The sequence below is a fragment of the Pygocentrus nattereri genome, chromosome 6, assembly GCF_015220715.1.
Source record: "Pygocentrus nattereri isolate fPygNat1 chromosome 6, fPygNat1.pri, whole genome shotgun sequence".
NCBI classification, from domain to species: Eukaryota; Metazoa; Chordata; class Actinopteri; order Characiformes; family Serrasalmidae; genus Pygocentrus; species Pygocentrus nattereri.
Window position 1 is genome coordinate 27,832,506 of NC_051216.1, and position 14,121 is coordinate 27,846,626.

General features: G+C 40.8%; 2 protein-coding genes across 3 annotated transcripts in view; both read left to right on the forward strand.

Annotated features, from left to right (window-relative positions):
* The window catches only part of LOC108431486 (transmembrane protein FAM155A), a 139,127-nt gene extending 129,641 nt beyond the window's left edge, over window positions 1-9,486 (forward strand). The window contains exons 2-3 of the mRNA XM_017704684.2: window positions 188-359; window positions 4,348-9,486. Of these exons, the coding sequence (XP_017560173.1) occupies window positions 188-359; window positions 4,348-4,631 (456 nt within the window). The 3' untranslated portion in view covers window positions 4,632-9,486. The remainder of the gene's footprint in view (window positions 1-187; window positions 360-4,347) is intronic.
* A 1,401-nt stretch (window positions 9,487-10,887) lies between these two features.
* On the forward strand, window positions 10,888-13,422 carry abhd13 (abhydrolase domain containing 13). 2 transcript variants are annotated; one of them, XM_017704686.2, is made up of 2 exons: window positions 10,888-11,209; window positions 11,961-13,422. In XM_017704686.2, exon 2 carries the CDS (start codon window positions 12,008-12,010, stop codon window positions 13,019-13,021), a length of 1,014 nt encoding a protein of 337 aa, XP_017560175.1. In that variant the 5' UTR covers window positions 10,888-11,209; window positions 11,961-12,007; the 3' UTR covers window positions 13,022-13,422. The 2 variants fall into 2 exon arrangements, with proteins under 2 accessions (XP_017560175.1, XP_017560174.1); XM_017704685.2 differs by having other exon boundaries at window positions 10,889-11,071.
* The last annotated feature ends 699 nt before the right edge of the window (window positions 13,423-14,121 follow it).

The following is a 14,121-nucleotide window of genomic DNA, read 5'->3' on the forward strand; positions in this document are numbered from 1 at the left end:
TGCAGAGGATGTGCCAGGGTTGCCAAGATACAAGGGTGGGAGGGATTAGGTTATGACCGTTACCACAGTACCATGATGTAACCAATTGCAATGGGTCCTTGCTAACCCCGATTCCTCTCTCTCTCTCACTCTCTCTCTCTCTCTCACTCTCTCTCTCTCTCTCTCTCTCTCTCTCTATCTGTCATAGACTGTCTACAAACACTGGCTGTGTTCCCAGTACTTCCAGACCACGCAGATGCACTGCAGCAACAGGATCCCTTGCAGGCAGTACTGCCTGGAGGTCCAGCAGAGGTGTCCCTTCATATTGCCTGACAACGATGAGCTCATTTATGGCGGAAGCCCTAGTTTTATATGCACAGGTGGGCAGTGTGATTCTTTCAGTTCCTGTGTGTGCTGTGTGCTTGGATGGATTGCAGTGCAGTGAAACTGTGGTTCCTTGATCACATCTCTAAATTTGTCTCTGTCACCACCTGCTGGTCATGAAGAGAAGTTGTGGTTGTGTTTTTAAGTGTCCAGTTTTTCACAGAAGAAGGCTGCTCAGGTTTCCCCTGCTATCATCTGTAAAAGTCCTCTTGTTCATATAGTTTTCTATAAGAACATTTGAATTCAGTTCATTAACCTTTAGGCATTCTCAAAAACAATGAGTGACATGTGCACCAATGATTTTGAAAATTTTGTCAGTCACATTCTAGTATCCCATTCTGAGAAGAGAGAATATTGGAGTATGGAGTTTAGATGTTATAAGGGTGGTTTCTTCAGGCCGTGCATGTTGCATAATCCCTGTTGATGTGCTGAGTAACGTATATGACTGGTTTGGCCTCTTTGGCTGAGGTCGACTGCTAATGAATGGAGATAAATGCAGAGCAGAGTCACACATTCAGACTGAGTGGTCATGCCCTATAATCATTTTAACTCTGCACAGTGATGACAAATTCTTTTCATAGATAAAAATTTCATGCTTCTCTCAAACTCACCCCTACATATACAAATACACAGTCCTCCAGACATGCTGCTTAGATGACATGGAGGAAATACAAGCACTAACAGATTTTTCATGATACTGTTGGTGTGGCATAACTTTTCACAGCTGTCATGATGTCACTGCTATTTTACTTTAACATTTGGTAGTGACAGCATATCCAGTATCAATGGGTATTGCTACTGAGCCAATGTCAGCAAATACTGAATCAGATGTCGGCAGGAAAAGAAAAACCTGATCTGATCTTGTAACAAATCTTGCCTGAAATGATGAACACTCATATTGTGTGATGTGATTTTAGCTGTGTATTTCTTCCTGAGGGGTCATAAAGTGAGTAGTTTGAGCCTAATTTTACATGCTTTGTCGTAAGTGAAGCGCATCAGTTAAAAATATATCATTTTAAAGCTACATTTTTAAAGAACAAATATCATATCAAAGGCCATATTGGCTGATACACAAGGTTGTATTGTCAGTATTAGTACTATAAAAAACTTGGTGCACTTGATCGAAAGGTCTTTTGATCTGAAGGTTGGCCACTGATATCGTTGGCCACAGTGATCTCACAGTGTCAGAATAATACAATACAGTTAAAGTTCCCATAACAATGTAGTTATAGCTAGTGGCCTAAAGTGATAGTTTGACATAAAAACAAGTTTACACAATTTTCTCCTTAACCCAAATGTAATGAAGCCAAAAATGTTAGGTATCTGAAGTTTGCTTCTTTGGTTTTGCACTGGAGCTATGAGGCTAATATACCTAAGGTACACAAACTACCATCATGCAAACACAAGTCATCACAAAGAGACCATATCAAGTTGTTAAGTAAAGTCAAATAGACTTTTGTTGTTTCTTACATTGTGTGACATACTGTTATCTATAAAAATGAATGCAAATGTAAGTGTGGGGTATGATAGAAGGTGGTTGGCTCACTCCTGAGTTGAAAAGAAAGCAAGATGGAGACAAATAATTATCTAGCAGCATTTTGAATGAGCCTCACAGTATTGTTGTTGTTTTTTTCCACAGCAATGCAACTTCCTTGTACTCCTTACTTCATGTAACCTCCCAAACTAATCATAAGGCAGAATGGATATACATGATAATAAACAAAAAAAAAAATAAAATAAAAAATAAAAATACTAATTTTGCTAAAATGTTTTAGACTTTTATACTGCCAGAATGAAACCTTTCAGCATGAAAGTGGAAAACCTTTAAAACTATAAAACTATTGAGTCCATCAGCCCAAATTCAAATCTTACATTTCTTTCCCCTCTGACATAAGACACGTCCAAGATGAAAGCAACTGCACTACAGTGTCAGTAGTGAAAAATCAAAGTCCTTTGGTCTGTGTGTGTACGTCAGAACATAGTCCACCAAGTAACTGGGCACCTTCACTTGACTTCGGCCTGGATGCTCTGAAGAGCCTGAACTGTGACCCATAGCAGCAGGGGGAAGGCAGGTGACTGACTGACTAACAGAGGCTCATTGGGGGTCAGCAGCTAAAGCTTGGGGCAAAGGTGTATTAACTTGAGGTGGGCAAGTCTGTGAAGACACTGAAGGAGATTGGCTGTCAGCAGCTACCTCAAGGGTCCTGATACTTGTAGACTGTGATGTGTGAAGGTGTGAAGGGTAGAGCACCTGACAAAGCAGTCAAGCATGGGAGTTGAGGTTGCTGAGGTAAGTCACATGCAGTTGTGTCACACCTTTCAGGGGGTACAGGGAAGAGGTTAGGCCTCCAGTGATTAGAATGGACACTTTAAGACTTATCAGACTGGTTCAGCAGATAATGGATCCTGTGTATCACCCCAGGAGTGTCATCCTCAGATCTAAGGCACTACTGTATTTCAAAGAGACATATCCAGTGAGGAGCAATCTTCTCTCTTCTTGTGTTGGGGTCATTTAACAATACAAGGTCTCCTGGAGTATAAGGAGTGTGTTTGATAAGCTTGACATTGTGTTGTTTTTGCTGGATGTGTGCATAATCATGTGCAGCAAACTCAAAGACTGATTGGAGTTTGCAGGTGCTGCATAATCTGCAGGTGTTTCTGGTTTAGAAGTAGATAGTTTGGTTGAGAAGCGTTCTAACCGTGCTGTTATTTCGCCATAATACAGGTTTTTCTGTTGAGACGCCATTGTAAGCAATGAGTTTGATAGGAGATGCTCAAAACATTTGAACGTTTTTACTTCTTACTTTGCGCACAAACAGAAAATGCATACTTTTAAGATTACTGGTCAGATTCTGAAGATAAGACCACACTAAATTCCCAATCTGTCAGTTGGTCTGTTTAAGGAGCTGGAAAATGAACTTCTGGCAGTGCAGCGAGTGAGCGGAGCTTGCTACTAAGACGTAGCAACAAGCTGCTTGTTAAGGAACTATAAAGAAAGAGTCACTAACATTAAAACATATTAAATGACACGTTCATGGCCCAGTTTATTTATTTCTTATTTTATTTATTTAACAGTTGTATAAAAGCAATAGAACACTTGAGGTTGTGCGTTATCGCTATAACATCACTTCAGCTCATGCCTAACAGCAGCTTAGCAGGCATTCTTGCTTTGCATCAATGAGTTAGGAAGAAGGGGCTAAAGCCTGTTGTAGCATAAGGGCAAGTGTTATAGGCCTGTGCAACTTGGTTGAGACCACTCACAAATGACTTAGCCAGCTAGTCAGTGAGAATTCTACTGAAGCGCTTGACCATGCCATCACAATGAATATGATATGGGCTTGTTCAGGTTTTCTGAACACCAAGCAATTTGCACAGATGACTGATGAGATCAGACTTGACTTGACGGCCTTGATCAGTGAATAAGGCTTTTGGGATGCCATGTTCCTGAATGCAGTTTTCAAAAAGCCTTTTGGCTGCTGATCTTGTCATTGATCTGGAATTGCATAAAGATTTACATACTTGGAAAAACAGTCTTGAACAGCAACTATGTATCTGTTAGTCCTTCAGCCCAAATTCAAATGTTACATAAATGTGAACACATTTCAAGGGTCAGGGGCTACTACTGTTTTTAGTCATGCGATGCATTTTTGTGCATTTTTTTAGATAACAACATGTCTATAAATTGTTAGAAACCATATCAGCAAGTCTAATTCAGTTTACTTAAGAACTCCACATGGTTTGAGACAAGTGTGTGATGATTTAATGAAATTGACCAACATCAAATTGGTGTACCCATTGTTGGTTAAGACTACATTCTCTTTTCATTAGTCTTGTAGCTCCAGTGCAAAACTAAAGAAGCAAACATCAGACACCAAATATGTCTTGTCTGATCCATTGCATTTCGGTTAAGAGGAAAGTTCACTGAACTATCGATTTAAGGATGATTCTGTGTGATAATGTGCTCCATCTCATTCTGTCTGTCAGGGCTCCTAGAGGACAACCCTTCAGATGCAGAAGCAGAGTGCTGTGACGTTCGATGGGACAGCAAGCCAGACAACAGCTCCAAAGGGACTCTCAAAAGAACTCACCCGTCATGCCAACACGGGACATCCCTGACCTCGTCAGCAGCCTCCAGACTGTGCAACAGCAGGCTCAAACTCTGCCTGTTGGTTCTAGTCCTGCTCCATACTGTCGCCACAATCACAGCCTCCCATAACCTCACCACCATCTCCTCCCTGGAGGAGAACTCCACTAACGAGGAGGGATGAAGAGGCCGTTCATTGCAGCCAGCAAATCACTTCGGAGCTCAGTCCAGTGGGATGGACCCTGGAACTACCGCAGTGCTTTCTGGGACATGTTGTGCAGGACAGGATTTTGTGGACATGCAATCAACCAAGCAAAACAAACAAACAGACATTAAATAACACTGGACAAACTGGACAAACTTAATCCAATGTCAAGAACAAGGGACAACACCACAGCCTTTGTTGAAAGAGGCCACTCTAGGGCGGAGTTCTCTCGCACCATATTTTTTACACTGTGTCTATGGTTTAGATTTCTGTTGCACTAGATGACTACAGGATCTATTCATGTTCTCGTTTCCTTTTCATTACTGGTCTTTGTGCAGGAAGGAATGGGACACATGGATGGGTTACATGTAAAAGTATCAAGATGAAAAGTTGAGCGTGTGCATGTGAGTGTGTGTGTGCGCGTGAATATCCGTGTCCACTGATATGTTTTCGTTTAGAATCATAGTACTATCTATTGAATGCTGCTCTGTCCATCACAAGGATTACTATGGAGCCTCTAAAATGGTTTGAATAGGTCTAAATTTTCAAATCTACCTAATTGAATGTCCAAATCCTCAGCTGAAGCCCAGATTCACTGATTCTCCCTCACTAAAGTTGAGTGTGCAGACAGTTTTGTTGCTATTTTGATGTCAATGGTGCAGCAGATCAGGAGCTTTCCAAGCCCCAAGTGCGTATGCATGCAGCATACTGGAAGGGTAAAGTGGTTGTGGTTGATAAAGCATTTGTCAGACTGAAATCTTTGGAATACTTTTGTATGTCCACTCAACTTGCACAAAAATAACATAGATTCAGTTTTTTTTTCTGCCCCTGGTAGTATATTTATATAGATATATTCTCTTCTATATTCTATAACTGCATGTTATTATCAATGTTTAGATGAAACAGCCTAAATTTCATGAATAAATCCAAATGATCTGAGGACATCACATTCATAGCGCAACACATTTGATGCAGAGGTCTCAGCTGAAATGACTCCTGTTTTTATTTAGACTGTGGACTTAGCCGGAAAGAACATAAAAGACAAAAGTAACCGAAAGACACAGATTTTTCCACTGCTTTCCACTGCTTTCCGTGAATATATCATATCTTCTACCACAGTAAAGGGCTTTTTCATTGTTTACACATGCACACGTTCATCCACTTCTGCAGTTCTTGCTTGTAGAGATTAATATGGCTTGGAGAGCTCAGATACAGAACACTTTTTCACCCTGTGATAGGTACGTACAAGAAAAATCCCATTTGCTGCTGCAGAGAACCGACGATCAACCACACAATCACGCAGTTCCCTATAGACAGGGCCTTCATGAGCGATCCAAAGATATGAGAGCTTAATTTTTTTGAGTAAGACTGAGCAGAACAGGAGATGCTAAGGGCTGATCTGTTTTACTTTTTTGTCTTTTTTCTACAGGTATGCTCTAATCTGTCACAGGATGAGCTGTAATGACACTCGTAGTGATACAAAAAATGGCTGCAATGTTCAAAAGTTTGAGTGCTTGAGTGTGTACTTCATGACCAAGTCCAATCTGAACCGCATTAGCCAGCTTTGGTTCCAAATTCTTCGACCAGCAGCAGGAACAAGGTCAACACCTCTCATTGCGCAATAAGACCTCATAAAACATTCAACTCCTACTAGATCACTAACATGAGCTGATATTTTTTTATGGATCTTTCCTCTGAGGTGAGGTAAATATGTTATAGCCAGGTTTGTTAGCTAAAGGGTATTTTTGATTACTATCTGTGCTCTTCGAAATAAAAAGAGAAAATCAACAACAAAAACATAGATCTATAGTTTCTGTTCTGTACAGGCCACCGAAAATGTGCATAAAGTGTGTACAAAGTGCGTGTTTATAACGCAACACTGGCATCACTGCTTTTTATTGAATTTCAACCACTACACTCAAGGTCACTCTAAGTCTTTTACCAAAAGAGAGAGGATGGATCACGAGCGGATCTCAATAGCTTTACAAAGTTGTAAGAACCAATAACCTTTTGGTCCCACATATTAGGGGTGTAACGATTCACAAAAATAGATTTGTGAGGAGGACCTTGCCTGAACCTCGTCCTCCTTTCAATCTAATGTCCACACATTTCCTTTCTAACATCCTATACATTTTTACTTCACGTTTCCCATGACAAAATATTCTCACCACCCCATCTCCCCCAGTTCCTCTGTCCTAACTTTATTTTTTCGGGGGTGTCTGGTCTTCTAGCTCAAGCAGAAGCCCCCAGAACTCCAACACAAACTGTCAGAGTTCTCTCCACACATACAGTCATGTGATTTTGTCATATATGTCAACACTAAATTGAAGGCATATTCTGAACTCAGATTTCTTATTCATTTCGAAATATGTTTCAACACGTCTTTAAATACAACAAAAATGAATGGCTACAAGCTAACATGCTAGCACAAGCTAACAACCTAGACATGATACAATAACAAAAAATAACACGCTTCAAACAATCAATACAGTATGACTAATTATACTGTTACATCCCTGGTACTAACATTAATGACCTTCTAAACGGGATCAATAGCTGCACAGGCGGATGTGCTTCTGGACCATACTAGGCACGATACAGCAACTGAGCTTTTTGGGTGTCACGTATTGAAGTTGCACAGTTACTTCTGGTTCTTAGCCACTGGAGTAATCACGAAGTTCATCTGAGCTGATTAAGAGGAATTAGCACTGAATGACTAAGCTGAGACCTGAACTAGAACTAAAGCAATCACAGCTTTTGCTCTCTCTCCACAATCTCTTTTCTCGTCTCTCTTTCATTACAGAAAGTGCAATCAAATTAACATAAAGGAAAGGAAATGAATTTATCAAACATGAGGAATAAGTACTAGAAAGGTATGGTGCACTGGAATGTACAGGTGCATGTATTTCCTATTGAAATTCAATATGAGTTGAAATTGTAAAAGAAACATGTAAAGCAATTGAAAATGTTCTTCACTCTCAAAATGTGGGTTCAGTGCTAATGTGGTGATGATTAAAGAACCCTGTGCTAAGTTTAATCTTCCATTTAAACCCTTCTTGTTTATTAAGCCTTCATTTCTGTGACTCTCCAAATACCTCTGGCCTAATGATCTAAAGGGTCCGACTCTCCAGGTTGATGGAAACATAGAAAGGGGCTGGGTTCCAGAATAAAAAATAAATAAATCAGACTTAAAACGTGTTAAGAAGTGTTAGGGATGTATTAGGTCAGGCAGGTGGGCTTGTGGGCCTTGGGTTTGATACAGTCAGTGCTCGCCTAATGAATAATGAAAATGGAGACCACAGAGAGATGGCCCTCTAGAGATCTTATTAGCCTACTCATGAAACAACTGGACTCTCACTGGACTCTCTTCTGAGACCACCTGCTCTGGAGTGGCAGAGAGAGAGAGAGAGAAAGAGAGAGCAAGAATTATTCACTTCATTCATCTACACCACACACATCAGATACACACTAATCCACAAATACACAGCACCATCTGGGCCTGACAGGAGAGGAATGAGAGAGCGAAGGAGAAAAGGGACAGAGCAGACAGCAGAATGAAAGATAATAGGAGGGAAAGCCATAGCAGGTAGAGGGACAAGGAAAGAAAGAGAAATACCTATAACTGTGTACGTAAATCATTTATTTGTTCAAGCCCTGTGCTCCAATGTCAGGTTAGGCTGAGTGTTGGAAAACGCTCAGCAACACAAGCACATTCAACTACACTAATGAAACTGCGCTGGGACATTTATGTGTTCTCTGTAATCCTTTTTGCATTTTCTCTGTGTACATGATGCTTTAATTGTCAGGAAGGTATCTCACAACACACTGTCTGCAGTGGTTACTGTATAGGCTACATCATTCAGCCCCACCCCCTCCACCGATGCTGAATGAGACAGCATTTACAGTCAACATCAGCATCCTCATGTCATACTACGTCAGCAAACCAAATCCGTGAATGATATTACTGTAACTGCAGGTAGCGGAAATGGTTCTGATCGTCTGTGTCACTTTTTTCTTTTAAACGTGTTTCTGTGTGTCTGTGTGGGTCCAGTCACTGTGCCTCAGCGGCCCACAAGAATGAATGTATCAGATGCCTGCTAATATTGCTTACTACCACCAAACCTACAAATAAGATGTATTTTATGCTTGCACATATACAGTATATGTTCATTTCTGACTATAAATACAACTGTGTAAGTAGTCCCCCATTGCATCACTGTCACTTAGCAAGCAGAAATACTTTCTTTTCTCTCTCTCTCTATCCTGTGGACCTATGCAGCCCTGAACCTCAGTCGTTTTTCTGTTGTAAATATGTTATGAGAATGCTGAACTATGTGCGTTTGTTTTATTTCGAGGTTTCCTTGCGTTCGGAGTTGGTGTCCTTTTTTATTCCTCTTTTGTAAGTGTCTGAAATCATTGGTTGGGTTTCAGCTGAGATCTATTCTGAGTGATGTGGTTTAACCATAAGGACTATCCTCTGAATCACAACCTCAGCACCTGAAGGCTGTGATTAAAAAAATAAAAAAACAAAAAAACAAAAAACAAACAAAAAAACGATTTAAAAAAGGTTAAAAGGCATATAGAGGTTAAAAGGCATATAGAGATAACATTATGAATATGATTATTTAAAAAAAAGGATTATTATACTACCGGTATATTGTAATATTATAGATGATTTAGTTCAGTAACTTCTTTAATTTTTTACAAACAACTTTGATGAATTATTTATAAAAACAATCTCACGATTCATGATCTTTTCAAAGGTATGAAATCTACTGCTAAAATGATTAAAATGTGTTCTGATGAAAATAAACACAGAGATGTAATCTGTTAACTTGTGTCTGAGTGGTCTTCTATGAATGTGGGGATGTGATCCAACTCGTAGGCCAGTAATACTGAGGATCATATCACAGCACTTACAAAAGGAGTGAAGCTTCAAGGAGGTGATATATTTAAAGAGGCTTAAAAAAGTTATATCAGTCCTGATAGGCAACTTAAAAGTGTGAAACTGCTTGTGCTGAAAGTTTAAAGTGTGGATTCAGGTATCACAGAACATCTAAGTTCACCAATTCAATCTGAGAGAATTCTTTGAGATTTGTAATTTTTTTTTATCTATTCATTTTGACTTTTTATTTCTACTATATATAATTAGCTGTTAACCGCTCACATTTCATGAAATACCCAGAGGAAAAAAATCTTTCTTAAGACTGTCTCAGAGAAATAAAGCAGATCTTACTATAATATTAATAAATGATCACTGATTTCTGAATTGTCTCACTTAAACCCCCCTCAGGAGAAAAGATGAGATTAACATCAGCATTTCACTGTAAGACGTTCTGGTGATGAAGGAGAAAAGTGTGAGTTCTCCTCCTGCACTGACAACCTGCTGAAAGAGTTCTGTGATATAGAATAAAGCTGTAGAAAAAAACAATGAGATCTTGTACTTTCTTATGGAAATATTATTGAGCTAAGACTGGGTTGAGATGATTCAGACACTAAAGAGTTAAGCCATATGTGGATCACATTTGGATCAAAGTGAGAAAATCTGAGTTTTATTTATTCATTTTTTCCCCCTCAGGAGCCAAATTTCTGAAAAAGGAGAAAATGGCTAAAGTTTCACTCTGATTTCAAACCGGACTGAACCATGTCTAAGAGAAGTACCCTTCTTTGTGGGTTATTATTTTTGTTTACAGCTGTAATCTTTTCAAAGATGAGACACAAACATTACTATATTTTACTTTGAGTATGCTCCCATGATTTAAAATAAATAAATAAATACATCCACTAAAAACCTCAACGACTGAGTTTACATAATTCCAGGAGGCCTCAGATAATTCCATAAACCTCACGGTCAATCTAAGAGTGTAGGCAACCCAAAGGACAACAACTGTTTCAGTTAATAATAGACGGGGCCAGGAGGATTTATCCATTTTTTAAATTTAAATAAAATAAAATTAATTTCTCACAAAATGCTTTAGTAATTTAATCTAATCGTGAAACAGCTCACATGTAAAAATAAAGCTTTCTATTATAGCATGTAAAAACTACATGTTTAAATGCAAAAATGCGGTTTTAGGGAGTAAGTAATCAATTCGAGCAATGTTAACACATCAAAATGATGTTTTTTCTTGTATTAATAACATTTGAACGTTTTTCCAATTTAATTTGTAAGAGGAAGAAACGTGTAGTTAATCTCTACGACTGCTTGCTTGCTACGACGCATAGTTCCTAGTTTGTAATGGTTCCGCGGTTTCCACCCGGAACGACTAAATAGTGACACAGACGGAGCAGGTTCAGGCTAGTGTGCTAGCAGCTAACGGATCCGCACGAAATGGCTGAAGAAGACTGGTTTGACCACAACTGAGGCCATTTTATTAGCTACTGCGTTTAAAGATGTGCCGTTGAAGAATGCGATATATGTGAGTACCTGTAGTCGGTGCTGTTTGTGTGTTGGCTGCTCCTGTCGCTGTGGAAAGCGCCTCGTTCTGACGTGGCTAACAACAGGCTCGCTAACTAGCTCCAAGCTAACTGAGCAGTAGCATGACAGCAAGGAGCAGGTCAGTGAAGAGTACACCTGAGCACAGCACACTGCAACACAGACCGAGTTCACAGTGCTCGGCTAACAGGCTGTCGACATCAGTGCTTTACCAAGGATCACGGTGTGCTGCGTTTGTTAGTTTCATGTTAACTTACAGTCACAGCGACTGTGTCACAGAGACAGGCGCGGTGCAGCTAGTAACTCAGGTAATTCAAATCGGACACAATCGTGCTTTTTTTCTCTGCTTGCTTGATAGGACCGTCGTTTTGTAGGTGCTGATCTCCAGCCTAACCGGTTCAGAGCGTGATGATTCTCAGTATGAATATAGGTTAACATTCCCAACATAGGTGTAGCCAGGCTGACAGTCCTGGCTGTCTTTGTCGTTTGTCAGCAGTTTGTCCACTGGCTATTGATTATGTGTCCGCGATGTAACTGTGTGCGTACATTAATTCCTCTTAATGTGGTCAGGGAATGGAGAATGCCCTTAACATGCAAAACGATTGAGGTCGATCAACAGTGATAACGCTGCCGTGACAGTGGACACCGTTAAGCGATAAGCCCTGAGGCTCTGTGCTACTGCTGTGTCCGATGTAAATGCCATCTCTCAAATCGTTCTGGCGTTTGTTTGAGCTGCGATTTACCCCCCCAGTTTATTCATCTCCAGTTCTTCTAGCTTAAGCACACTTAACACAATACATTTCTTATACAGTTGCCTATTTATCTGTGCATTGACATTCATTATTTTTCTTGTTGCTCTGATTTGTCTCCAGATTACCTGTAAAGTGAGATTGGAGTGTCTCTTGTCAACCTGACGGTCATGGAGAAGTCATGGCGGTTGTGGGGAGCACTGGAGCGATGTATGGTGACCGTGGGCTCCTGGTCGTGGGGGGCTTGTCGCATCTCACTGCTGGCCCTTATACTCACCTTCCACCTGTATGGAGGCCTTTTACTGCTGGGTCTCATCCTGGCCTCTGTGGCTGGGATCTTGTACAAGTTTCAGGACGTGCTGCTTTACTTCCCTGACCAGCCTTCATCCTCAAGGCTGTACGTCCCTATGCCGACAGGTATTCCACATGAGAACGTGTACATACGCACTAAGGACGGTGTGCGGCTCAACGTGATTTTGCTTCGCTACACCGGTGAAAATCCTGCGTCTGCCCCCACCATTTTGTATTTTCATGGCAATGCAGGGAACATTGGCCACCGAGTGCCTAATGCGCTGCTCATGCTTGTTAACCTGAAGGCCAATGTGGTTCTGGTAGACTACCGAGGTTATGGGAAGAGTGATGGCGAGCCCAGTGAAGAGGGCTTGTATCAGGATGCTGAGGCCACCCTGGACTATGTCATGTCCAGGCCAGACATTGACAAAACTAAGATGGTACTATTTGGACGCTCACTGGGAGGAGCGGTGGCCATCAGGTTGGCCTCGGTCAACCCTCACCGTGTGGCTGCTATCATGGTTGAAAACACTTTCTTGAGCATCCCACACATGGCAGCAACCCTCTTCTCTTTCTTTCCAATGCGCTACCTGCCCCTTTGGTGCTATAAGAACAAATTTTTGTCCTACAGACATGTGGCACTGTGTCGCATGCCTTCCCTTTTTATTTCTGGCCTATCGGACCAGCTCATCCCCCCAGTTATGATGAAGCAGCTGTATGAGCTGTCTCCCGCACGGACTAAACGCATTGCCATCTTCCCTGAGGGCACACACAACGATACCTGGCAATGCCAGGGTTACTTTGCAGCTCTGGAGCAGTTCATGAAAGAGCTGCTGAAAAGCCATGCCCAAGAGGAAACGTCCCAGGGCTCGGCCAGCGTCACCATCATCTAGGGCAATGAATGCTCCCGCTGCTCAGTGTGGACATGCTGTTATGGAATGTACATTTTTATATTCTTTCTTCTCTTCCCCACATTAATTTCTAGCACTTAATTTTCAGTGATATGATACTGATAAGAGTTCAGACATGAGGTTATTGAGTGGCCCGGGTTGCGTTTTAAATGCCTTCAAAACCTTTTTTTTTTTTTTAAATATGAATGCATGATCTGCTTCTGTAATGTAATGTCCTTTTAGCCTTCTTTCATTTGTGCACACTCATTCACACTGACTGTACAGGACTTTTCTTTTATACAAAGACTTTGCCATCAGTGGTATACCAAATGTTCACCCATTTGCAAGTCCTGCTGTATAATAAAGATACTTGCCTAATAATGTCAGGCTAAGTGTTAAACATTTTTGTCTATGTAATTTGTTTTATTGCTTACTGTGTTTGTACAGTAAGCATCACTTGAATGTTTAAAACACAAAATCCTAAGGGCTCATTTCTCAAGATCATAGCCTAGCCATCGTGGCACTGCTTTCTCAGAGAGTCAATGTCTGCTTATAGGAACAACCGAAGTTAAACAAGACTAGAAACTTGGTTGTGGCTTTAAGATCCTCTGTTCTGTAGTGGTTATGAAGGTCTTGTACTTGCTAATGGGATTGTGCACTGGTTGCATCTTGCCACCTTCTGTATATTTAGTGATGGAGCTTGAAAATCAGCTCAGGAAACCATTGATTTTCTCAGAGAATCCTCTCAGCTGGAGGCCTGTAGTACTGGGTGATAAATGAGTACCGATGTAAGTTTTAGAGCAGAAGAAGCTCAGTGCATTGGCATGGTGAATCTTTACAATACCATTGTGATTAATTGGAGCCCTCCTTCCAACTGGCATGATTGGTTTTTCTTTTGACCTGACCGCTCTTGTTAATAGTAAAGTGGTTGCCACAAAGTGGCTTGACAGTACAGATCATTTGCACACATCCTGTAAATAAGATTTTCCTCTTACCTGTCAGAGTACAGAGCCATTTATCAGTGCACCTGCTGTATTTGATTTAGAGAAAAGGCGCAATCTCTGGTGTTCTTGTTGAACAGCGACCTGCTGCATTTTGTTTGT

Excerpts from the sequence above, each read along its gene's own strand:
- abhd13 (XM_017704686.2), top strand. The coding sequence starts at position 12,008 with ATGGAGAAGTCATGGCGGTTGTGGGGAGCACTGGAGCGATGTATGGTG.